Genomic DNA, 26,997 nt, shown 5'->3' with positions numbered 1-26,997 from the left:
CCCTGATCAATGTTTCTAATGTAAAAATTAGACATTTTTCCAGTGAGTTAAATTTAGGTGCTTATTTGCAGGGAAACGACATTATTATTATTACTATTATTATTATTATTTTTAATAGTAGTAGTAGTAGTAGTAGTTATACTCTGTATGTGATTTGTTAACTTGTACTTGAAACATGGAATCTGACCAGAGATGTCAAAACCTGTAAAACTATAAAAACACTCATTTCAAAAACACTCAATTACTCACAAATTGAATTTTAAACATAACTTTAAATATTAGAATGCCAGAAAACATACAGCAGGCAGATGCAAACTCTGGTTTCTTTTCTGTCCAGTTTTAAGTTTATGGGAGTCAGATTTCAGTGTAAATCAGTTGATCCCCCTCTGCAAGCTTAAATAATTCTAGAAAAATCATGTGTTTTTTTTTTTTTTTTTTTTTAATTATTTTTTAAATGTCAACATAATGAACTCTGTGAACTCAAAAACCCACCTAATATGCTGTAAGAACAGCTCTGACCCACTGACACATGGACTCCATCTGAGTCCTTTGGTATCAGAATCAGAATCTTTATTGTTAAACGATGCCCTCGTGCCCCCGGCTGTCTGCATCCTTCTTCCACTGCTAGTTCTAATTCCTGCCTGCCCTGGATTGGTGGGCAAAAGTTAGCATAAAGACTTTAGCTTTTGACTGTCCAATCCTGCACACCGAAGGATTCAATGCGCTGTGTGTTGTTACACATTCACCTCATCATCACCACCATTGAAATTATCTGCTGTACCAGACACCATAGCCTTCATGTTATCTGGCATTAATAAGTCTTGGCTGCCCAACAGCTAGTTGGCGGTTTGTGGCTTGTTGCATCTTGGTCTATTGTTGGTGGGTACTTACCACTGCTGCCTGTGAGCACCCCTTGTTTTTTTCTAAAATGTTAACCCAGTCGTCTGGCTGTTATGATTTGGTCACTTAGGTCTTTATTCCTGATTATATTTGCTCCATTCAACATTTAAACTAGGAGTAATCATCATTAGCTCGACATATAACAAATCCCTAAAAGTGACACACACAATTATTATGAAATAGGCATTGCCATGCACATTTTTGGGGGTGGTCCTAATGTTTTGGCTAAATCTTAGGATGTGAGGACCAACAAAGATTATACAGCCTTGGAAAATAAAAGATAAACTGAAGTAATATTTTTTTGTATTTGATTTTCCAAAAAAGAAAGAAAAAAACATAAGTAACTCAGAGTTCCTTGCTTATGCAATTTATTATCTTCAGGTCAAGGCCATCAAATGGCACCTCAGCCATATAAACTTCCTCCTAACCGTGTACAGGTTCTGTTCTGCGTACTTGTTAAAGCTTTATACACTACAGTATTTTGACATAATCCAGTTCAAAATCTATTCTGACAACAGGTAGCCGGTGTTTTGTGTATGTGTTTTGTGTTTTTATGAATAAATGAAAGGAAAGTAAAATGTACAGAAGAGAAGTGAAGTCGAGGACAATTCCTTGTTTCTTTTTTTCTCCTGTTCAGTGTGGAGGTATGAGAGATTAATAGCTTTCTCCTCGGCACAGACTGCCCGCTCTCGTTGGTGTGTTGCTTTGTGTGTCCATTCAGAAATAAATCAGCGTGTGTGAGGGAGACGGACGGAGCAGTGTGGAAAGCATTTCCTCTCAGTGAGAGGCTGATATATGACCCTCAGGCCCCGGAGTCTCTGTCGCTGTACTCTTGCTCACTCTCACCCATTCGTTACGCTGCCATTGTTCAAATAGCAGATCAATCTGGCACACTAAGCCCGTGTGGATATAGTGGGGAAGGGGGCTGCAGATGGGTGGCAAAAACATGACCTTCATTTATCTCTTGGTTTTAATGAGTCAAAGGCTGAAGTGTTGGGGTACAGAAGATGATTTTATTAGTTAATTATATTTGTTTGTGTTTTATTTTGGTTTTCAGGTCACGCCCTTAAACCTCAAGTGTCCTCCATCTTCACATCGTTTCTGGATGGGCTGAAGAAATTTTACATCACCAAGGTCAAAGACACACTGCAATGGCTCTTTTTGTCATCCATCTTTTATTGTCACGTTGTATTCACATCACTGCAATGTTTTCGCCTACAGTTTAAAGGCTTTGATCCTCATCACTTGTGTGTGGCCACTCTGCTGTTTGAAGGAGATCGGGAGAAGGTTTTGCAACACGAGAAACAGGTTTACGACATCGCTGCTAAATTTGGGTAAAATATTATTAGTTTTATTGTGGCATTAGAGGATCGTGGATTATTAATGAAAATGCCGTGGGGGAGGCATGGTGGCTCAGTGGGTAGCTCTGTCGCCTCACAGCAAGAAGGTCCTGGGTTTGATCCCCAGGTGGGGCAGTCCGGATCCTTTCTGTGTGGAGTTTACATGTTCTCCCTGTGTTTGCATGGGTTTCCTCTCACAGTCCAAAGACATGTAAGTGAGGTGAATTGGAGATACAAAATTGTCCATGACTGTGTTTGATATTAAACTTGTGAACTGATTAATCTTGTGCAACGAGTAACTACCATTTCTGTCATTAATGTAACCAAAGAGTGTAAAACATGACGTTAAAATCCTAATAAATAAATCAAATGCAGTGGAATTTAGAAATTATATTTTACAGACCTGCAAAAAAGTCGTTAAAAACACCATTTTAGTACAGAAGGTTCATAAAAACACAGGACATTTTTATAGGAGAGTTCAATTTGGTTGAGTGATCTGATGGTATTCATTTTGATTACATACTGTCACAATAAACAGTCTGTCTAAATAATCTTCTACCTTCTACCTGATGTCTTTAATGTTTACATCACATTTAGTCCACAGTACAGTCTCTCTATCTCTATTTCCTAGGCTGCTCCCGTTAGGGGTCGCCGGCGGATCGTGATCTGCATTATTGATTTGGCACAATTTTTACGCCGGATGCCCTTCCTGACACAACCCTCCTTATTTATCCGGGCTTGGGACCGGCACTACAGTGCACTGGTTTATGCATCCTAGCGGCTGGGTACCTATAGGACAATTCAGTGTCTCCAATTAGCCGGGCTGCATGTTTGCATGGACTGTGGGTGGGCACCCGGAGGAAACCCACGCAGACACGGGGAGAACATGCAAACTCCGCACACCTGGGTATCGAACCCAGGACCTTCTTGCTGTGAGGCGACAGTGCTACCCACTTAGCCAACGTGCCGCCCTAGTCCACAGTACAGTCAGTCCCATTTACTCAAAGGAGCATTTGTCAGGTCAGACAGTGATTGAATTAGGAAACCTGGCTCACAATCCATGTCCTAATTCATCCCAAAGGTGTTTGGTGTGGTTGAGATCAGGGTTCAGCGTACACGGGTGACGTCATGTTATAACAGAGAAGGTCCTTTCACAAACTATTGCCAAAAATTTGATTAATATACTTGTATTGTACACGCCTGTTTCCAATGGGTGTGGCTAAAAGATCTGACTTCAGTCATTAGTGTCCACATACCCTTGGCTATGTCGTGTATATGGTGGGTGTAGCTCACACAATGGGCAACTGTTAAATCAATGCCTGTAATCTTTAAACAGGATATCCGTCAAACTCCTGGTCAGGAGTTTCTATAGTTTAGCTATATAATGCAATATATAATGTGGGTATACATTTTCAAACTGTGTCCCATCTGTCACCCACCCTGTACATGTTGTTATTCCCCTCCACCCAGTCCATCAATGGAAATATACCTCTATAGGATCCGACTAACCTGATATCATGTGTGTGATGACCCATTTTCCGCACTGCAGTGGCACTAACATAGCTAGTATAGTAATGACATGCTGGTATGTGATGTTCTGGGTTGGGTGTATCAGCTTTAGCCATTTAATTCTTAATTCAGGGTGAAGTGTAGAGCTTCAACCTTAACCAAACCTACGGCAGTGGGAAGAGACCACTGTCCATCACATGGCAAACACACTTCTTTCTGTTAGTGTAAACAATGCAATCACAGAACCGTACTGATTACTGCTCTGGGTTCGAGTGTGAAAGAGGCTTATTGTCAAGGTTTCCCAGCTGTACAGGAGCACAAGGTGGACCATCCTTATTAACTAAACCTTCACTAAGCTCATCCCTCTCTGTATACACTGCAGTGTGGTCTGGTATTGTTTATCTGCAGAGGAGCGGCGTGTGTGTCCGTCTGATGGCTACACTGCCTGCTGTTTCCATAGACTTGCTATCAATATTTAACCACTGGCCATCGCTATGGGTCATCAGAGCCGTAACCTTTAACCTTTATTGGGACCTATCTGATTCTCTTGATCACTCATATGCCAAACACAAGCTGTTGCCTTTTCATCTTTTTACATTAATCATGGCTTCTTTTCAGGGAGCTACTGATGGATTTGATTGATACTTGAATAGATTGGGTCTCGCTGCTCAGTGGAATAATGGGTGAATTGATCTGAGCTTTCTGCCCTAATAAGGGTGTGATTATTAGTTTGGGTAACGAATAAAAAATAAAATGATTAATAGAGTTCTAATTTATGGAGGAATCTGGTGAAGTAGAGCAGGTGTATGTTATAAGTGTGTCCATTATTCTGTCTAATTAAAGTTTTTTTTTTTATTATTATTTTTTAAACATAGTTGTCGAGCAAGCAGGTGAAATGCAGGCTGTTTATTTTAATGTTTTAAGTGTTTATATGTTTTAAGTGTTGCTGTGTGTATGTTAATGTTTTAAGTGCTACTGTGTGTAAGTGCTACTGTGTGTATGTTAATGTTTTGAATGTTTGTGTTGTAGAGGTCTGGCTGCAGGAGAAGATAACGGACAGCGAGGATACATGCTCACCTTCGTCATCGCTTATCTGCGAGTGAGTTTGCCTGAAACAATCACTTTAAATAATTTGCCTTGACGTTGGAATACATGATGACTGTGCTTACAAATGTGTGTGTTTGTGTAGGATTTAGGAATGGATTATTACGTCATAGGGGAGTCATTTGAGACCTCAGTGCCTTGGGACAGGTACGAACAGCTTTGAACTTCTTTAATGTGTTGTGGTAACCTTGATTTCTTTCTGACCCCTCTAAATAAGATTAAAATTTCTGGCAAGCATTTGGTGTATTGACTCATATAAATACAAGGATTCTTCAAAAAGTGTAAGCACTTTTTAAAAAAACTGTTATTAAAAATTTCCAAAACAATATACATCACTTTTCTACATAGTCACCTAGCGATGCATTTTTCCCAGCATCGTACCATTTTAATGTCATCAGCAAAATTTTTTTTGATTGAATGTGTAGCCACTGATGCACTACTGCTTTCACAGTCCAGAAAGGTGAAAATCAGTTGCAGCTAAATCTGGACTATAAGCGTCTCTCAGTCTCTCAGACACAACCAGTTAGTCCTCCCACCCTCACAGCTTCCAACCAAAATATAAAAGTATGGAAACTTTTTGAAGATCCCTTGTATATATAAGTATTTTGAAAGCAAAGCAGGTGATGGGAAGGGAATTACACTGGGAATTTCTCAAGCTAATCCAGATAAGATGGAAATATTGCTAGAAAGCCACAAACATCTGATGTTCAAAAACGTTCCACTTTAAAATTCAACAGCGTTGTCTTTTGATATTTCCAAATTTTCTGTGACTAAAACACTTATTCCTAGTAATTTATCTTCTCCTAGTTTTGTGTGACTTATTTGAAGAAATGCATCACACACTGCATAGAACAGTGGTCTCTTCCCAAGGTCAAAATTAAACCCCAAACTGTCACCTTAAAGTTCGTCTGGATTGGCAAATGTATTTAAAAATTCTTAAAAACACTGCTGAAAGTGGGTGACACTGCCCACCATCAGGCAAGCTTTACATTGACATACTAAAAAGAATCGGCTGTTTTTATTTACGTGTGATTAAACTTTGAACCTGTTTTAGAACAGAGCCTTTGACAAAAGCTTGGACACATCTGGTCAGATGATGTGTTGTTGTTTGCTCCATGTAGAGAATTTTTTATGATCATTTTAAAATAGAGTTATTTCCATCAATGCACAATTGTTGCATATCAGGAAAAAAAATACATCACATATATATATATATATATATATATGTATATTACTGTATATTTCACATCATATTGTTTCATTTTTCCCAATATAAATGATTTATGTAAATTACTTTTTGACAAAAATGTCAGGAAATATAACATGCACATTACTGCATTGATTCTCATGCAGTGAGAAAATATAAAAAAAGGAATTCAATAAGCCCATTGAGTTCATGTTGCAGCCAGCTGTGCCTGATGTTTAATAGTATATATAAAAAGAAGATTGATAACTTGTATTGCCAACATAAATTTTACACGTCTTTAATTCTCTTATTTTGATTATTTGCGGGTCCTAAAGTTCAACATTCTGCAAGTGTTTTTTTATGTACTGAACAGACAAAAAAACTACGGTTTGAGAGGAAATGGAGATTCAGCATGTCTGCCAGGCTCTGTCTGAAAAGCTTTTAGAGATGTATTAATTAGATTGCTGTTCAGCTAAAGTATAATTACATTATGTAAATATAAACAGTGACTGAACCTAGCTTTGGATAATTACCTGGCCTGTTATCTGAATACTAATGTTATTAACACAAAATTATCAGCCAGGAATGTGGCAGCAATACATGAAATCATATGGAAATAATTTGAGTAATATTCACATCAAACGCCAGAATACAGAAGAAGGGATCTGAGTCACCAGGACCATGACCGGTTTGTTCCTGATGCTGATCTTTTGTGGTTTTCTTGCACAACAGAAATTAAGCAGAATAGTGTCAAAATCAGAAAACATCCAGTGAGCAGCAATTTTTGAAGGCAGAAGGCTGTATTAAACAGGAGGCCTTTCTGTGGTTGTAGCCCATAACCTCTAAGGTTCATTGCGTTGGACATTCTGAAATGTTTTTCTGACACAGTTGTAAAGAGTTATTTAAGTAATCGTAACCTTCCTGTCAGCTGGAAGCTTTTTTCCTCTGACCATCTGGCTGGTCTCCTCTGACGTCTCTTATCAACTGCCTGCAGAACTGCTGCTGACTGGATTTTTGGTTTGTTTTATTTACACTGTTCTGTAAAAACTAGATAGTGTTGTGTGTAAAAAATCCCAGGCGATCAGCATTTTCTGTCATACTCAAACCAGCCTGTTTCACACTAGCAACCGTGTTTGGTCACTTATGGATCTTCAGCTTTATGATGTTTGAAGCACTGAGATGGGTTTCAGTTTTATATTTATAAAAATTGATGGGTGCAGATGTGAGGATATGAATGTAGAATGTTTTATCTTACAAACACTATATGTAAAGATTAGTACTGTAGTAGTATTGGAGGTTTATTTTTACCAAATTATGGTGTAAATAAGTGAGTGACTGGAATGTGATGAGTACTCGCAATTTGTTTTTCTGAAATATTTGTTTACTTTGGCTGAAAAATGAAATTTACACATTATAAATGAAGTTAATCTGCATCAGCCAGTAGTCAGATGTTGGTTAGAGGGTTGCTGCCATGTATTTGAGTATGCAACCTTAAAAGGAAAATGAATCCCTCCCAAGTTCTTAGAATGTGCCTCATCTTTGTCCAAAATGTCTGAAAATCTCATCTTCAAACACAGGACAGATGAAGCTAATTTAATTTGTATCCTGAACTAAAATTCTACATCTTTTTTCCTGTTAGGGCTAGTTTAAAAGCCTAAATATGCAGTAAAGACATCCCTGTACCCACCTTCGGTTCTCAAATTGTCCAGTGTTGCACACTTTTCACTACACACTATTAGAATGTGTGTTTTTGGCGGATCTGTGGCAGCATTTCTTTACCAGGTTGTGTAGTATTGATGTGTTGGTTTTGTGCTTTATCTGTGTCTAAGTTTAGTATAAAGTACATGGCGTCTCATCTCTGTGTGTGTCTGTGTGTGTGTGTGTGCGCGTGTGCGTGCGTGTGTGCGTGTGTGTGTGTGTGTGTGTTCGTTGCAGAGTGTTGGATCTGTGCAGGAACGTAAAGGAGAGAATAGTGAGAGAGTGTAAAGAGAGAGGAGTGCAGTTTCCACCGCTGTCTACATGCAGGTATAATGTCTGCTCAGTCTGTTATGCTTCACTTCACTTTTGTTAACATTTACATTTGCAGCATTTAGTGGAAGCTTTTATTCAAAGCCACTTACAATTGTGACCGAATACAACACAAGCAATTGAGGCTTAAGGGCCTTGCTCAGGGGCCCAACAGTGGCAACTTGGCGGAGACGGGGCTTTAACTGTCAACCTTCTGATTACTAGTCCAGCACCTTAATCACTAAGCTACCACTTCCTAACATACTAACATGCACACTAATAATCCAGTTGTGAATAAACTTCAGCGATGATCTTTTTGTTTAAATAGATATGTTAATCCACTTTGAGTGATTCAATTAAACCAGCTGTATTTATTAGCCTAATAACTTGATTATTTGGAGCAATTAACGCAATTCCCTAAACTGTAATATATTGTAACAATAGCTTATGTTCGTCAACTGAGTCTTTTGTAAACTGTATGATAAATCTGTATCATTTATCTTTTATCGTATTTATTCATATTTTATTTTGTTCCATTTGACCCCCTTTTGTCCCAATTAAGTTCCAGTTCCTGATTACAGTTCTACTGCCCCCTTGAAAGTGTGTTTTTTTCCAGCGGTGGATTCTTATGGCGCATTTACATGTGAAGCATCAAAACCGCGAGCCTCTGCACAAATCGCCGCTTTGCTTAGTGCTTGGCTTTCATTTACTTTTAAACTTGTGTTACAGCTCGGGATGCTGAGAAATTGTGAGAATCTAGAGAGAGAGTCTAAAATGCTTCTCTAAAATGCTAATCTTAACGTGGTTTAATGTACTAAAAGAACTACACAGGAACACTAAGTCTGTCTTAATTATTACTGGTCATACATTTTCTTTACTAATCAAAATTCCTCGCACGTTGTTTCAATACAATGTCACGTTAAGTGATGTTCGTACAGCCTGAGTCGCTTTTGTCACGTCATATCAAACAGTTCGTCTCATTGGAGGTGCTTTAAAAAGAACAGCAGCAAACTGGGTCAAAGTTCAGTCAGGTGAACTTTGAAAAAACCGTGAGCGCAATGCAGCAACATAGTGCCACACTCCAAACAATGGCCCAGCCGGCACAAAAATGGGTTTGCCGCTTCTCATGTGAATGCGTCCTTACAGAGAGCCATCCGCACTGTTTAAGGAGCAATTACAGGAAACCCCTCTTTACTCAGATGCTGCCAGTTGTGCCTGCTACAGACAACTGAGCACTGCTGAGACTAAATCTGAGTATCTCAAACTCTTTATGGTGGTTGTTTGCATATTGGACTGCTATGCCACCCTTTTATGTGAATGATTGAGAGCCGACTTGCAGTAAAGGATTAGATAATAGATAACATATGATTTTCACAATCATGCATCATCCTTCTTGTTGTTAAAGTAATTACTCTGTCATTAAAATAATTACAAGCTTGTTGATTTAAAAATAGTGACTGTTCCAATATCATAAAAAATAAACAACTACTTCAATACATATAAGAGATGGGGGGCGGCATGGTGGCTAAGTGGGTAGCACTGTCGCCTCACAGCAAGAAGGTCCTGGGTTCGATCCCCAGGTGGGGCGGTCTGGGTCCTTTCTGTGTTGAGTTTGCATGTTCTCCCCGTGCCTGCGTGGGTTTACTCCGGGTGCTCCGGTTTCCTCCCACAGTCCAAAAACATGCAAGTGAGGTGAATTGGAGATACTAAAATTGTCCATGACTGTGTTCGATATAACCTTGTGAACTGAAGAAACTTGTGTGAAGATAAAAAAAAACTACCGTTTCCTGTCATGAATGTAACCAAAAGTGTAAAAACATGACGTTAAAATCCTAATAAACAAACAAACAAACATATAAGAGATGCATGTAATGATGACTGAGTGAATCATGTACAGCCAAGTTTTGTTTGTTTGTTTTTTATTGCTATCAAAAGTTAAACAATTAGTTCATGTAAAGACTAATAGGAGAAGTATCTCTCTGTAAAACAGTAACATAAAAATTATTTGAATTAAAATGTTGAGATTTCACAAAATCAGATCATTACAGTTCACACAAACACTATAGTCTGCTAACCTGCACACAGACTTGCTCTACAACATCAGCCAAACAAGATTAATGACACAACCTTGTGTTTATTTTGCAGCTAGACTGTTGTTACTGTGATTTTTTTTGTTCTAATTGCTTCAGGTTGTTGTGCAGCTGAAATAATTGAATAGTTAATTGAACACGTTTGTGTTGATAACTGGATAAACTCAGCTCTGTTCACCTTCACAATGACCCTGCCAAACAGAAAGAGTGAAGAAAAGTAAGCAAGGGTGGACTTTGGATGCAGGAGTTAGTGAGGGACAGATAAACACACACACACACACACACAGAGAGAGAGAGAGAGGTTCAAAAGGGTTTGAAACTTGATTATGCCTCGGTCATTCATTTCCTGTCTGTTGCTGTGCAGCTGTGTGTGACTTGATTGATGTGGCCATTTAACCTCTGGAAAGGGCAGTACCCCTATTGATAACACACACACACACACAAACACACACACACACTTATTTGTAACTCACTTCAAACAAGATAAATTTGTAGCTTTCATAACACTTGCCAGGTTTCCACTTTGATTCAGTGTTTAACTTAAAGTCAGGAATACCTGGACAGGAGGAAGTGCATCATCTATAAATAAATTCATCCATACATGAATGACTGTTTCCAGGCTAGAGCAGTAAAATAAAACATAGATTTCACAGTTCATCTGTTTCAGGTAGAAATTTTTAGATGTTCTAATATCTTAAGTAGTGTTGTTAAGCATATGTTAAGTACAGTTTTAATTGTTATCTGTTCATCTAAAATAAGGACTTACTAAAATCATTTAACCTTGTGATTAAGTCATTTTCATTATACTTTTACTTACATGATGATGCCAGCTTGAACAATCTTACTAATTTTGTCAGTTAAGACTTTCCAAACAAGAATATGACCTTGTTCATACATCAGCTTTTAGTTATAAAATTAAACAGCAGAATTCACTAGACAATCATGAATAAGATTTTGGCTGTAAAGGTGAAAAAACTACAATTACCTTAAACAACCTTGTTATAATAGCTTATTGTAACAATTATTATCAATTATTATTACAATTACAATTACGATAATAATTAAAATTATTATTATTATATAATTATTATCATTATAATAGATCATTGCTCTGATCAAGATCATAAGATGGCAAAATGGTAGTGGAAATATTCTGTTTATAGATGTTTTTTCCTGCAATTTTTGTGACAAATAAATAAATAAATAAAATCTGAGATCGTGAGGGGGGAGGGATGCAAAAAGTCTTGAACTTATTATACTTAGTCATTGAATTAGTAATTAGATGTCATGGTACAATATCTGTATTTTTACAGATCAAAATTATTATGTAAAACTGTTCAGATGTGAAAATCTTATTATCTTAATATATAATATATATATAAAATCTTATTATATAATATATTATCTCATTATAAATTAAATATAATAAAAAATAAATATATGTTGAGATAAATGTAACAATATAAAGTAAAGAAAAAATAACTAAATCTTTTACATAAGAAGGTCAAAATTCTGACATAATAAATAAATGTATAAAGTCTAATAAATTTTCTAGTATATTATCTTTCTTTAATCCATAATTAAAAGTTAGTGAGAGATTTTGTCCTTTCATTACCTGGTGTTGCTCGTTCTAAATAAAAATGAGAATGACCACAGTGGATGATAATATCATTTCTGTACACTTCATGTTCATGCAGGGTTAATTATAAAGCAAACAGCTCTGTTAGGAATAAAATTAGCTGTGTATAACGTTTGCTCTGAGCACTGAGAATCACATTAGCAGCATTCTCTCTCAGTGTAATTGGTGTTATTTGTGTGTATTATCAGAGTCCACTGTGAATCCAGATGGCTGCAGGGTGGGAGGTGATTCTTCATTAAACATAATGTGAATGGTCGGTGCTGGACACAGTGTTAGTGGGAATGATGGGTATTTAATATCACATCAATAGCATGAGAATGAAGAAGACCACACACAGTGGTTCACATGGAGGAATGGATTCAGAATGAAACTTGTTTGATGGAATAAAACTGTTTTGAGCTGGAGAATTTGCTCCTCACCATTGAGCTTTTTACACCAAACAAAAGGGAGGTTATAATTATTCTGATACTATTTTACCGCTGTGCCATTAAAAAGTATTTTAATGTGGGCTTTAAAAGTCATTATGATTCATAAGGTCTGAGGCCAACAACATTAGGCACATAAAGTTATTGTTTTTTTGTCTGTTCACCTTTTCTTCTTTCTTTTCTTGTTTACTCGTAGGGTAACACAGATCTATGATGCTGGTGCCTGTGTGTATTTCTACTTTGCCTTCAATTATAGAGGACTGAGTGATCCAGTACACGTCTATGAACAAGTAGAGGTATCATTTAAACTGCTTAAATATGTTTTATATAGTGTAACTATGTTTTATATAGTGTAAAAAGGTTTATATAGTGTAACTACACCGACAAGGCATAACATTATGACCACTGACAGGTGAAGTAAATAACACTAATTATCTCTTCCTCACGGCACCTAAAATTATGTGGGATATATTAGGCAGCAAGTGAACATTTTATTCTCAACGCTGATGTGTTAGAAGCAGGAAAAATGGGCATAAAGATTTGAGCGAGTTTGACAAGGGCCAAGTTGTGATGGCTAGACAACTGGGTCAGAGCATCTCCAAAACTGCAGCTCTTGTGGGGTGTTCCCGGTCTGCAGTGGTCAGTATCTATCAAAAGTGATCCAAGGAAGGAACAGTGCTAAACTGGTGCCTGGGTCATGGGCGGCCAAGGCTCACTGATGCACGAGGTGAGCGAAGGCTGGCCCGTGTGGACCGATCCAACAGACAAGCTACTGTAGCTCAAAGTGAATGCTGGTTCTGATAGAAAAGAGTCTGATAGAGTCAGAATACACAGTGGATCACAGTTGCAGGGCTGTCTTTGCAGCAAAAAAGGGGCCAATACAATATTAGGAAGGTGGTCATAATGTTATGCCTAGTCAGTGTATGTTTTATATCGTGTAAACTTGTTTATGGCTTGATAGTAAACACCACCTATACTTTTCCTTTGTTTATTCTGTGTGTAGCATGCAGCCCGAGAGGAGATTCTAGCCAATGGGGGAAGCCTGAGTCACCACCATGGAGGTAACATTTTCCTACACCTTAAAATTAAACAGTAATTCGGCATGTTTTTATGTTTCAAAACTTTAGGCTCATTGCATATTACAAAACGTTATAGAACATTACAATACATTACAGAACTGCTTTAAAGTATTTTTTGTAAATGCATTTTGTCTGTGAAATTCTGATTTCCTCAAATTTCATGTGGCAATTTTTAAGAAAGCAACTATTAACAAAACACTTAATTTTTGGTATGTTAAGGAAAAAAGATTATACAGAGTGTTGCATTACCGAAAGTGACTTCTTGATTCATCGGCTCTTTTACAGAGCTTAAAAACAATTGATTTGACCAGTTAATTGGCTGATTCACTTTACCATGGTAATATACTGATATTTAATTTTAAAAGATAACATTTTTATTACACACTATTACTCCCTCTGCTATTTTCTTGGTAATAAAAGTGGTTTTAAAAATGTGGATCTGTTTTAAAAATTAGTTTATACAAATTCGATTTTTGTAACATTAATAGCTATGAAGTGTGTATAATGTATTAAATGTATTAGTGCAGGTACAAGCATGCTTATAATATACGTAAAATGTTAAATCCTGTTAAAAAAGCTTAGATGATTTAGTGTAGGATTTTCAATATTTTAATATTAAGCAAACATGGTAGGATTCTGTTGTGTCTGATGAAGATTTGGGCTGCAGCCAAAACTGTGGCTTTATCTGTATTACAATCTACCTGCTGTTCACCATACATCACCACACACATTAAACACACACACACACACACACAAACACACAAACACAGTCTGTCTTCATGATTTTGCACTTGCGTCTCATGTGTTAGAGGGATGAAGTAATTAACACACACACACTCCCAACCTCCTCCTTCACTCTGTTAGGAACTGATTAAGGAACTGACTTGAGAACTGAACTTTCTCAACTTCACGACAAGCTTTATTAGCCGTATGTGTGTTGAAATAAAGGAGCCATGAGAAAAGACATTAAATGAATGTATATCAGTGACGTATTGTGGCGTCTCATGGTAAAATGTGTACCGTGTGGTGTATTGTGTCATGTTGTGGCGCACTGTGATTGTGGTGTGTAAATTAATTGTGGTGGATCATGTACTGTTGTGAGTGTTTTTGGTATGTTGCGTTGTGTTGTTTTGAGTGTTTTTGGTATTCTGTGCTGTATGTTGGGTAACCTACGTTTTCGGGATGCTGCAGTGTGTTGTGGTGAATACATCTGATATACTGTGTACAGCAGTTGTAACCTAGTGGTTAAGGAACTGGACTAGAAACCGAAAGGTTGCTGGTACAAGCACCACCACTGCCAGGTTGTCACTGTTGGGCCCTTGAGCAAGGCCCTTAACCCTCAATTGCTTAGACAATATACTGTCACAGTACTGTAGGTCGCTTTGGATAAAAGTGTCTGCTAAATTCCAAAAACGTAAATGTGTCGAGTGTTTTTGGTATGCTGCGGTGTGTGTTTTCAGTATGCTTCGGTGTGTTTTGTTATTCTGCGGTGTGTTGAGCGTTTTTGGTATGCTGTGGTGTGTGTTTTCAGTATGCTTCGGTGTGTTTTTTTATTCTGCGGTGTGTTGAGCGTTTTTGGTTATGCTGCGCGTATTTTGGTGAGCGTTTTCAGTTATGCTGCCGTGTGTTGTGTGTGTGGGGTTGGAATGCGGTGTATTGTTGTATGTGTTTGAGCCGTCCTGTGTAATTGTGATTAATAGCAGTAGCACAGTGCTATCTAGCTGCCGACAGCCTGCTTTGTCTGCACACAATCACAACATGACAAATGGTGTGTGTTTGTGAACGTGTGTGTGTGAGAGAGAGTGCCAGAGAGAGGCAGACAGTGAAAGCAGATGTTGTCTGTGCCACCGAGATGAAAGGGCACACAAAGGAAATACACACTTTACCAACCTGTGTTTACTTCAGGTCAGAACAATGAATACAGAAACACATTTACACTTTTAAACTCATCCTATCATACACACACCCACCTTAAACCACCCCTATCCTGCACTCTTACACACACACACTAAACCACTCTATTACTTCCATTTGGGTTTGTTATATCTTTGGACTAGCGCTGTATGTGGGAGGTTTTTTAAATTCCACCTCCGCCTACTCGTGCTCCTGAAATTACTGATGTTTGTTTTGCCCACAGCATTTTCTTATTAACTTTGCTGATGCAATTTCCTAAACTATAAACACTCATATTAAAAGACCAGTTAGTTTAAATTGCAACATTTAGCCTAGTCACTCTTAGTATAACAAGTCGTAAATGCTAATATTCTTACTCTCATTAAATTAATAAAGAAAAATACATGTAGCTTGTGAGCACTGATTTTCCTTACTGTGTTCTAGTAGCTGTATTGTAAAGACAAATGTAAATGTTTCGTGCTTTGTTACCACACGTCACTTCTTTCACGTTACATGGCAAAACCGCTGTCTGCCGACTGTATAACTGAGCACTGAACTTAAAAAAAAAAAAACACAGTATTGACTGACAGTGTTGACAGTTTATTCACATGGAGTTTCGTATGAAACATATTTTTTCATACAAACATAGTTCGGCTGTGTTTGAGGGAGGGAAGGTCTGACAGGGTCTAATCCTGCTGCCACTGCCATGTGCGAGCTCATAGACTGGTCCGGGTGCTTGTTCGAGTAAAGTGGGAGCCACGTGGAGCTTGTATGCATTACGGCTGTTTGTGGGAACCCTACACTGGCAAGTGATGAGAAGTGGCTGCAAACTGAACACGTGGTGATCAGGCACTCCTTAATCAGTTCGAGGGCTGTGCTGGCAGCAGTGGATTTACAATCGGAAATTTGAAATGACTAGATTGGAAGGAAAAATGGAAAAATCCAGTCTTTATATCCAGAGTTAAATGATTTGTGTTTTGTTAAATGTGCAAATGTGACTCGGATCCTTTCTTCTTATATTCTTTTACTGATGTTTTTCTCCAGAATTTCTTACTGCCTGGTTCAGACATGATCTTTTTTGTTTCGGCTCATGGTGTTATGACTCTTTAGTTACATATCTGGGTTAGGAGAAGAAGTTTGAACTGATAGTGATTGCTTTTAAATAACAGTGAAACTGAACCTACACACACACATCTGCTTGGTTATGAGCCCTAACTGAGACTCTGACATTTTTCCACCTCAGGGAGTGTTTTCTCTCCTCAGCGTCTCTCTCTCTCTCTGACGGTGCAGTTTTGTTTGCCCCAGCTGTGTGGTCAGAGCTGTGTGAGATAGATAGCGATGAGAGTGAAAGAGAATGGCGAGAAACTGACATGATAGATGTGTAAATTATCTCAGTGATGGAGGCAATGATGCAGCCCCACCACCTTCTGTTTCTCCTGCGCTCCCTGAGGAACGAGGCATAGTGACGACAGGGGGAGAGATGGACCGAGCAAGAGAAGAAGTACTGCATAAAGCAGGCTACTTTGTTTCTTGTTGGAGGATTCTGATTGGTTGGCTGGAACAGCAGGCTGGACTATTGTGTGAGAAGCGTTCCCCCTCCCTGGTTTTCATTTGCATATGCATACATGTTTGTATTTGGGTGTCACCAGCAGTGTTGTGACCCTGTCCTCAAGTCCTCCATTTTTTAAATAAATGCCCTCATCTGATTACATCAAAACAACAGTTATGCCGTTATTTTATTAAGAGTGTAAATGGGACTGTGCAGTCTTTGGTGTGGGTAAATTTTTTGGTTGTGGCCTTAGGATTTCTGATAGAGAGCAGAATTTGTGGTTCTACCAATTAGCAAAACAGCTCCAGATCATCACACTCCCACCCTCATGTTTGACTTATAGACAAATGTCTTCCATAAAGTTCCACCTTTTATTCACTAATTCACAGAATATTATCTCAGCAGAGGTTTGCGCATTGCAACTCTCCCCATGGATGCTATGCCATGCTGTTTTTGCTCAGGGTCTTCCTTATTTTGGAATCGTGTACCTTGACTTTAACTGAGGGAAGTGAGACCTGCAGTTCTTTACCCACTGTGGTTTACAAGATGTAATAAAGTGTGTAAAAGTTTATTTAATTATTATTTTACTCTGCTTCTTTTTTTTGTGTTGTTTTCAGTCTTGCTGAAATGTTGGCAGACAGGCCAAATCTGTATTTGAATCTTTATTTGAATTAGAACATCCCTGCTCCATATTCCAGACAGTTTCCATATTCCAGACAGTGATGTTTAGATTCAGCAGGTCTGGCAGCAGTTGTGTCTGGGTGTGGCTAGTGAAATTAAACCCATCTGCTTGGGTTTACTCCAGGTGCTCCGGTTTCCTCCCACAGTCCAAAAGTGAGGTGAATTGGAGATACTAGATTGTCCATGACTGTGTTTGATATAACCCTGTGAACTGATGAATCTTGTGTAATGAGTAACAACCGTTTCTGTCATGAATGTAACCAAAGTGTAAAACATGACGTTACAAACCTAATAAACAAACAACATGTGTTGCCAGTACATGCAGTGCTCATAAAAAGTGATTTTGTTCTGTGATTCTTTGCAACTCTGTGATGGTGTTGATGCCTTGAAACACACTTTATTATTTTAGTGAAATTACACCCAACTGTTAATTAAATGTGGTTAACTGGTTGGGATAAGTGTGTGCTTTGTGTGTGTAGCTTTAAAATAATCAATAAATCTTCATACCAGACAGAGATATGTATAAATCTATATTTATTTACATTTACAAATTAAAAAAAGTTGCCAGTACATGCAGTTCTCGCAAAAAATTATTTTGTGCCGTGATTCTTTGCAACACTGTGATGGTGTTGATGCCTTGGAACACCCTCAATTATTTTAGTGAAATTAAACTCAACAGTTAATGAATTTCGGTTACCTGGTTAGGACAAGTGTGTGCTGTGTGTGCAGCTTTAAAATAATCATTAAATCTTCTTACCATATAGAGATATGTATACATCAATATTTATTTACATTTACAAATTAAAAAGGAATAAATTTGATGTGTTAAAATATTGCCAGTACATGCAGTGCTCATAAAAAGTGATTTGTGCCGTGATTTTTTTTGGAACACATTCCATTATTTTAGATCGATAAATCTTTTCTAGTATTTTCTATGGCAGGGTTTACAGTTGGATTGACTCCAGCTTCTCAAGCCAGATTCAGTGGATCTATGGTGCGATTAGCCAGGCTGGTGCCACAGGGGTGGGTACAGGATTTGTTTTGACCCTGCGTGTATCTACATGCTTGCCAATTGCACTTTGCACCAGAACAGTAATGGACAGTAATGATAAGCAAGAAGGTTAGTTAGGAAAGGGCTTAACAGACAGAGACAAGGTGATGCCAATATACGAGAGCGAGAACGAGGGACAAACTGACAGGCTTCAAGAACGCAGTCAGAGCCGCGGAGGCAGAGAGAAGAGAGACGGAGGGTGAGGGAGGCAGACGGAGCGTAGCGAGCTTTCCTCCATAGGGAACACTGGCAACTTAATGAGTTTGATAGTCTGCTGCTCTCCATAAATCACACCATGCAAAACATCTCACAGCGTTTCAGGCGCATTTCACCAGCGATCCAGCCCCCATAAACACATCCATCACCCGCTGCTTACTCTCTCACTCATTCACTCATACAAGATTGATGCTCTGCTAGCATTTGCCACATGCACGTTGCCTCTCTCTTTTTCGTATTCATGCGTACGCAGAGTCAAATGTAAAAAAACAACAAGAAGTAAATGTAATTAATTTTGTCTTTTAATTTTTGTGCCCTGTAAATTTTTATTTACTTTATTGATTTATTTTTGAATTCTCCCTCCGTATTTTCAATCGTGCCAATTCGGACACACTTAATTTTCCTGTGCGCTCCCTGTGACTGCTGCCAGATGCACTACATTGACACATGTGAACCAGCAGGCTTCATCTTTGCACTGGGCAGCGGCAACTTTCTACTGAAAGCCTCAACACGTACAGACCCCACGCTACTCTCTCAGGCTCAACCATACAGTAGGAGTCCTCTCTGCAGCAAGGAGGCGATTTCTCATTCATCCTTCCCTTCCTCAGACACAGACGATCGTATCTGATCAGTGCCCTGCCACACTGGTGAAACTGCTGTATAGTGTTACGTAATGATTAATTATAGTGTAAGTGGTGTTTAGTATTTAACTTATACACAAAAGAAAAGGCAGATGAGAACAGAAACAAGTCAAGGATTGAGTGTAAATGATGGATATTGGAAATAAACACAGATATACACGACTGTATAATAGTTATACTATATTACTAATAGTTTCAGCAATATTTTTTACGTTATGTTTTCAGTTTTTTACAGCAATAATGTCTTGTGTCTGTCCTTAACTGTTTCAAACACACATGCACACTTGCTTACTCGATTATTCAATCACTGTTTGTAATAATTTCGTATTGTCTAGACTAGAGGGAATAGTGAAGTGATAGAGGCAGTGATTGAAACACAGCATTTTTACTTACTTGCACCGATGGTCAGTAAAGGCACCATGGTTAGCGAGTGGCAGGGACTGACTCTACATAAAGGGATTAACAACAGCTTCAGTTCATTAGCTTCTTTTGTTTGGTTAGCGCTATTGTAATAGTTGTATTAAATACTGCTGCTGTTGTAGTATAAAAGTAATTAGCCATGCTACTACTAAAACAGTCCTTCACAATTTTTATAAAAAAAACTGGCCGCTCAGGTGGCGCAGCGGTAAAATAAACTAGCACACCAGAGCTCGGACACATAAACAACGATTGGCTGTTGTTCATACAGGGAGGGAAACGCCAGATAGGGACCTCCGTCTGCCTCTGATTACGACCTCTGCTGGCTGACTGATGGCGTCTGCACACAGTGGAGGAATAATGAGTTGATCAGGGTGTGGCTTTCCGTGAACAAGGCTGATCCGCATATGAACTTGCCTCATGCAGGTAAAAAGATGCAGTCGGCTACTGCACACGTGTCGGAGGTGGCGTGTCAGTTCGCTCTCCTCAGTTGGGGCAGGGTCAGCACCAGTAGAGAGGAAGCATAACACAATTGGGTACAAATTGGACGCGCTAATAAAATCAGAAGAAAAGGGGGAAAAAACTGTAGTTTTGTAATTTTTTTTAGAGAATTAGAAGTCTCATGATTATGAAACCTAATTACATTAACATGTTTATAAGTATAATGAAGTTAATACAAACATTTAAATGGAATTTGATTATTATAAGTAAATACAGGTTTATCACTTTACCCTTTTGCTTACCTTACTTTGGTGAATGTGCAAAAATATAATCGTAATGCTTGACAATAATCAAATGCATTTCAGAATTTCCAGGAAACAAAAGAAAAAAATAATATACAAATAATAAAACGTGTTTTTCCTCTTTTTTTTCTCTCTCTCTCTTTTTATTTTCCTTTTTCAGTGGGCAAACTGCGGAAGGAGTGGATGAGGGAGGCCGTCTCCACAGTGGGTATGGGAATGCTCAAGTCCGTAAAGGAGTATGTGGACCCCAAAAATATATTCGGCAATAGGAACCTCCTGTAATTCAACATTTTAAAAGCCTATTCACTGTTTTTTCTAACCATATCAACTTCTTTTAGATTTATGGCATAATACACGCTAAAATTTTGTAAGCCAAACGAGAAGCGATTTATTTTTCAGGCTTTGATTGAAAGCTTTGGTTCTGACACTTACTTGCTTGGGGGCACAACTCTGAACCCTGGTGGGGGAGTCCAGCACAGTTTGGTGATTTTTTTTTTTTCCAACTGAACACATTATGTTACACTTGACTAAATTGATTCATGATTAAATTGCCCCTAATAGTGAGTGTCGTTTTTGTTTTTCACGATGGGGGTGGGTGTTTTTCTCATTACTCGATAAAATTGGTTGAGTTTCTACTGCCCTGCAATAGGCACCTTGTTTGACTTTTCAGGTGGCACTATATCCACCGCAACTCTGACCAGAATGAAGCAGTAGTTGTAGATAGTAATGGTGTGAATATTTTAAAAAGCAGATTCTATAGTTACAAAACAAAAAGATGTCCCACATTGGAGGTCACATGACATTAGCAATTCTCCTTTTCCAGCCCTTAGCCCACCAACAACTGGAAAATTCTTAGATATTAATTCCTTATTAATATTAAAGATCTAATGCTAGACATTCATTTTTAGATCCAAGCTAGGATACTTGGATTTATACAAATATAACTTACCCTTCTTGTTTATAACATTCAGGCAGTTCTAAGTTGAAGTGCATACAATCTTTACTCTCCAGCCCTTAGAAAGCTGTCCCAAACTGGCTGCTCAAGTAGCTTGACTCTTCTTGCAGTTTGGTTTTGGGAGGCTGAAACTTATACAGTTTAAATGGACAAATAATGAAGACGTGTCCGAGAGCAGAGGGCGACAGGAAGCCCTACAGGCCCCTTTTAACAGGCAGCTGCACCCTCCAGTGGCAGGACCTCCTAAACTGATCACATAATTACAAGTCTGAAGCAGGAAAATTTTGTCCATGACTCAGAATACTAACGCCAATCAACTATACTTTCTGACAGTGTGTAAATCCCATTTGAATAAATTGTGGCGAATGCTAAACAATCTCCTAAATTCTTACAGTACCTCAGTGTTAAGTAGGTGTCATGGTCTAATCACCAAACTGCTGAATCTGCCCCCGGTTGTGCACTACTGATCGACTGTATAACTCAGCTAAAGACTTTGTGCTTCCGGTAATTTTTGTCTCATCAATCTTTTACTTCTCGTCTGTCCTGCAGTTTTTTATGTAATTTTTTATGTATTGTAAAACCTTGGGCGTGACGTCTGATTTCCCTACTGTCAGTCTCACAGATCCTGTTACAAAACTGATAGAAACTTGGATCAAGGAAATGGTGTTGAAAAGCCGATTACATAACAAAGACGTTTGTTCACCTGCCATTCTGCCAACATTTCTCACCAATCTCGCTCATTTCTCACTGATCTTTCTCACTGATCACTCTTTTGATATATTAAATGTTTGTATGTAACGTGTAACTGGTGTGTGACACGACTGAATTACGCTTTCAGAAGCAGTGTGCCTTCTTTTTCTGTCTGTCTCTGTGTGTGTGATGACCTTGCCTTCCTTTGCCCTTTGCCTTTTTGAAGAAGGACTCCATTCGAACTGCCCCTGTCATTTTATACGGCTCCTTTGTATCTCTGCAGTTGCTCACAAGCTACCTTTTGCCTTTTCTAACAGTCTGAACTGTTTCGCCAGGGTCTTTTCCTACGTACTATGCCTCACCTAAATCCCTGCACCATGTTTTAAAGGTTTGTATTGGTGTTTCTGTTCAGTGTGAACTGGTGGAAACACGGGTACAAACTGGCACGGTGGCGTCTCGTAGGCTGCTGATCTTTCCATCTTTGCACCATGTGTCATCATGTGTCCTTGGATAGACTTCAATTTGTTAGTGTTTCATCATGAAGGTTGATTTTGATTCCCCTGTTCCTCTACCAAAGGCTTTCCATCGGTCCGTTGTATTAATGTACTAATGTACTAATGTATGTGTTATGAATAAATGGACCACATGCAAATATTTGTTTCATCAAAGAATTACCATGATAAATTGTAATATTTTTTAATTTAACACAACATATGCAACAAGCCAGAGATTTTTACACAGATATGTACATGTTAGAAACGGAATGGCTTTATCTAGTAATTATTTAAACGATGTGGATATTTAGTTCCATTTTAATGGGTGCCTGTTTCCCTGAATTCATCAGGAACTTCTGATATCTGTCAGTGTTTCTGAAGAGTTACTGAGGATTTACTTTTCTGTCAGGATTTAGTTCATGACTGTATTGGATTTCTGTCTGATTTTCTTTTATATATATATTTTGTTAAGCTGAACTAAAGGTTTTCAACATTATGCTTTACAGCTGTATGGTGCTAGAGTAAAGCAGTGCTTATACTTGCTGAGTAACTGTGTATTCTTTTACACACATCTGTGACTGAAGCGTCACTGACCTGCTTACTGTTTATGATTCTATATGCTGTAGCTGCGTGTTGGTTTAACCAGTGAGATTTTACCTAATGGGTTGTATTCATTATATACTGTATTAGAAATACACAAAGTAGCCACTCATTAGGTTAGTTCATCAGAAAGAAAGAAAACAATCGGCATATAAAATAACGGATAGTAAGCAGTTTTTTCTCTGTGTAATAATACATCTTTAGGAATTTTCAGCACATTGTCAAACCAACTACAGCTCTGTCTCAAAGTGCTAACTTTTATGCTATTGCAAATGTGCTGTGAGCATATTTTGTAAATTACATTTAATTTAATATAACTGGACAAATCCCAGTTTTCACAAACTTCACTGTTTTTTGAAAATTGAAAATATGTAGAGCTGGTGAGTGGACAAAAATCCTTAATCAAGTAAAAATGTACTTACAAATGTATTCAGTTATCACATTATAGATATAAGATATATAGAAATCTTGTATTTGTCATATATACGTACACAGATGTACAGTACAATGAAATTCTTTCTTCGCATATCGCAGCTTGTTTGGAAGCTGTGGTCAGAGCGCAGGGTCAGCCATCGTTTGGTGCCCCTGGAGCAGACAGGGCTAAGGGCCTTGCTCAAGGACCCAACAGTGGCTGCATAGCCTGGTTTTGAACCGCCAATCATCCGGTTGATAGCCCAAAGCTCTACCCACTAGGCTACCACTGTCCCTTACCACTGGATCCTATATGCATTACTCATACAGGATCCAATTTAAAAATAAAAGAAGCACTTGTGGTGATAAAACCTAAACTATTTACAGTACGATGTACTAAGAATTATATAAGACAAGACATTTACTAATATATGCATTATATTCTAAAGATGCTGTAATATTTGTCATTATTAACCTAGTTAATTCAACTACATGCAGGAACGTCCAAACAATATCTATGCCTAATCCGAAATTGCTTACTTTTCACTACACACGCTCTCTTCATGGTCACAATATAACAATATATGAGTCTCCCAACTATGTAGTGCACTCTATGCTTGGTGGAGACCACATTTGGGGCTTAGCCACAGAAACAAACATTGGCTGTATAAACAAATGTACTAAAAGGTTACCTTACCATAATGAGCGGTGGAACGGTGGCTCAGTGGGTATCACTGTTTCCTCACAGCAAGGTCCTGGGTTCGATTCCAAGGTGGAGCAGTCCGGGTCCTTTCTGTATGAAGTTTGCATGTTCTCCCCATGTCTGTATGGGTTTCCTCTGGGAGCTCCGGTTTCCTCCTACAGTCCAAAGATGTGCAAGTGAAATGAATTGGATATTCAAAATTGTCCATGACTGTTTTTAACCTTTGTCAATTGATCTTTTAACACTGAATTGCTTTCAAAGCCTAATGAGTGGCCTTCTAGTGTAAACGTTAATCACCAGTTAGCAGATACGTTAATCACTATAATATATTTTTTAGAAATGTATCAGTTACTGAAGATCAGTGTTAGATATCACAATAACTATAGCTGTAGTTAGTTTGATGTGAGGCTGACATTGACGTCACATTGCGCTCCAGTTTCTTCACTGTAAACGGGTTTATTACAGCATGTGTATGCACAGTTAACAGCAAGTATAATCACTGCCAAGGATGCAATGTTACTAATGTCAAATTTCTCTTTTTTTTCGTCTGTGTATTGTATGTCAGTCTTGTATCTTGTAGACCAACCACCCATCCTGTAAATGTAGGCATCATGTTTTTACTGTCCCTTGCATAAATTATATATAAAAATTCAGTGGTTAGTTTTGGGACAGAAGTCAATTTCTCTGTGAAACGACGATTGAAGGAAATGTTGGCCTTGCTCATCCTGTAAACATTTTCTGAGGTCACTCACAGCGGTCTGTTACTGCCAGTTCACCCCCTGCAAAAGTCCTGGCTGCTCCTATGATGTTTTTTTTGGTAACGTGTTTAACATGGTGTTTTATTCATCAGTGCTGTTTGTGCAATAAAATAACAATTAAAAAAGGAAAGTGTTTTCTGTTCTGTTTGAAAACATTATTGAACTTGACACTAACATTTTGTTCTTGTTTGATGAATAATGAGGTGTGAGGTTGAACAGTTGAACAGTAGTTCTGTACACTTCACTGCGATGTAGATACATTCTGAGCTATAACAGCACAGGTCAGAAGGGCTTCCTGTAACACCCACATCTCTCCGCTCGAGGTCAACGGAACGTCGAAGCTGGTTACTCACTTCTGGTCTCTTCAGTCACTTTCTTCAGGCCCAAAACAGAGAGCCTCAGTGATGATCAGTGTGCAGTGCAAACAAGCTGTAAATTATGCTCAGGTTTAGCAGAAAGATAAATGTTAACACTGATAAATGATATCTATGGACTTTTTTATTTTTTTAACTCAAATCCAATTAGAGTATCAATGTGTAATATGATGCTTGAAGGTGACAAATTAATCCTATGATATCTGTATATATATATATATATATATATATATACAGTGTATCACAAAAGTGAGTACACCCCTCACATTTCTGCAAATATTTCATTATATCTTTTCATGGGACAACACTATAGACATAAAACTTGGATATAACTTAGAGTAGTCAGTGTACAACTTGTATAGCAGTGTAGATTTACTGTCTTCTGAAAATAACTCAACACACAGCCATTAATGTCTAAATGGCTGGCAACATAAGTGAGTACACCCCACAGTGAACATGTCCAAATTGTGCCCAAAGTGTCAATATTTTGTGTGACCACCATTATTATCCAGCACTGCCTTAACCCTCCTGGGCATGGAATTCACCAGAGCTGCACAGGTTGCTACTGGAATCCTCTTCCACTCCTCCATGATGACATCACGGAGCTGGTGGATGTTAGACACCTTGAACTCCTCCACCTTCCACATGAGGATGCGCCACAGGTGCTCAATTGGGTTTAGTCCATCACCTTTACCTTCAGCTTCCTCAGCAAGGCAGTTGTCATCTTGGAGGTTGTGTTTGGGGTCGTTATCCAGTTTTCGAAGGGAGGGGATCATGCTCTGTTTCAGAATGTCACAGTACATGTTGGAATTCATGTTTCCCTCAATGAACTGCAGCTCCCCAGTGCCAGCAACACTCATGCAGCCCAAGACCATGATGCTACCACCACTATGCTTGACTGTAGGCAAGATACAGTTGTCTTGGTACTTCTCACCAGGGCGCCGCCACACATGCTGGACACCATCTGAGCCAAATAAGTTTATCTTGGTCTCGTCAGACCACAGGGCATTCCAGTAATCCATGTTCTTGGACTGCTTGTTTTCAGCAAACTGTTTGCTGGCTTTCTTGTGCGTCAGCTTCCTTCTGGGATGACGACCATGCAGACCGAGTTGATGCAGTGTGCGGCGTATGGTCTGAGCACTGACAGGCTGACCTCCCACGTCTTCAACCTCTGCAGCAATGCTGGCAGCACTCATGTGTCTATTTATTAAAGCCAACCTCTGGATATGACGCCGAACACGTGGACTCAACTTCTTTGGTCGACCCTGGCGAAGCCTGTTCCGAGTGGAACCTGTCCTGGAAAACCGCTGTATGACCTTGGCCACCATGCTGTAGCTCAGTTTCAGGGTGTTAGCAATCTTCTTATAGCCCAGGCCATCTTTGTGGAGAGCAACAATTCTATTTCTCACATCCTCAGAGAGTTCTTTGCCATGAGGTGCCATGTTGAATATCCAGTGGCCAGTATGAGAGAATTGTACCCAAAACACCAAATTTAACAGCCCTTCTCCCCATTTACACCTGGGACCTTGACACATGACACCA

The 26,997-nt window shown here is 38.7% G+C and overlaps 1 protein-coding gene across 1 annotated transcript in view; it reads left to right on the top strand.

Annotated features, from left to right (window-relative positions):
- The window catches only part of agps (alkylglycerone phosphate synthase), a 57,694-nt gene extending 32,483 nt beyond the window's left edge, over positions 1–25,211 (top strand). Inside the window, exons 13-20 of the mRNA XM_063006152.1 lie at positions 1,958–2,034; positions 2,122–2,234; positions 4,779–4,848; positions 4,939–5,000; positions 7,975–8,064; positions 12,397–12,496; positions 13,204–13,261; positions 20,631–25,211. Of these exons, the coding sequence (XP_062862222.1) occupies positions 1,958–2,034; positions 2,122–2,234; positions 4,779–4,848; positions 4,939–5,000; positions 7,975–8,064; positions 12,397–12,496; positions 13,204–13,261; positions 20,631–20,752 (692 nt within the window). The 3' untranslated portion in view covers positions 20,753–25,211. The remainder of the gene's footprint in view (positions 1–1,957; positions 2,035–2,121; positions 2,235–4,778; positions 4,849–4,938; positions 5,001–7,974; positions 8,065–12,396; positions 12,497–13,203; positions 13,262–20,630) is intronic.
- The last annotated feature ends 1,786 nt before the right edge of the window (positions 25,212–26,997 follow it).

The sequence above is a fragment of the Trichomycterus rosablanca genome, chromosome 12 (genome assembly GCF_030014385.1).
Source record: "Trichomycterus rosablanca isolate fTriRos1 chromosome 12, fTriRos1.hap1, whole genome shotgun sequence".
NCBI classification, from domain to species: domain Eukaryota; kingdom Metazoa; phylum Chordata; class Actinopteri; order Siluriformes; family Trichomycteridae; genus Trichomycterus; species Trichomycterus rosablanca.
Note: the sequence above shows the minus strand (reverse complement) of the source record. Positions and strands in the feature narration are given on the sequence as shown.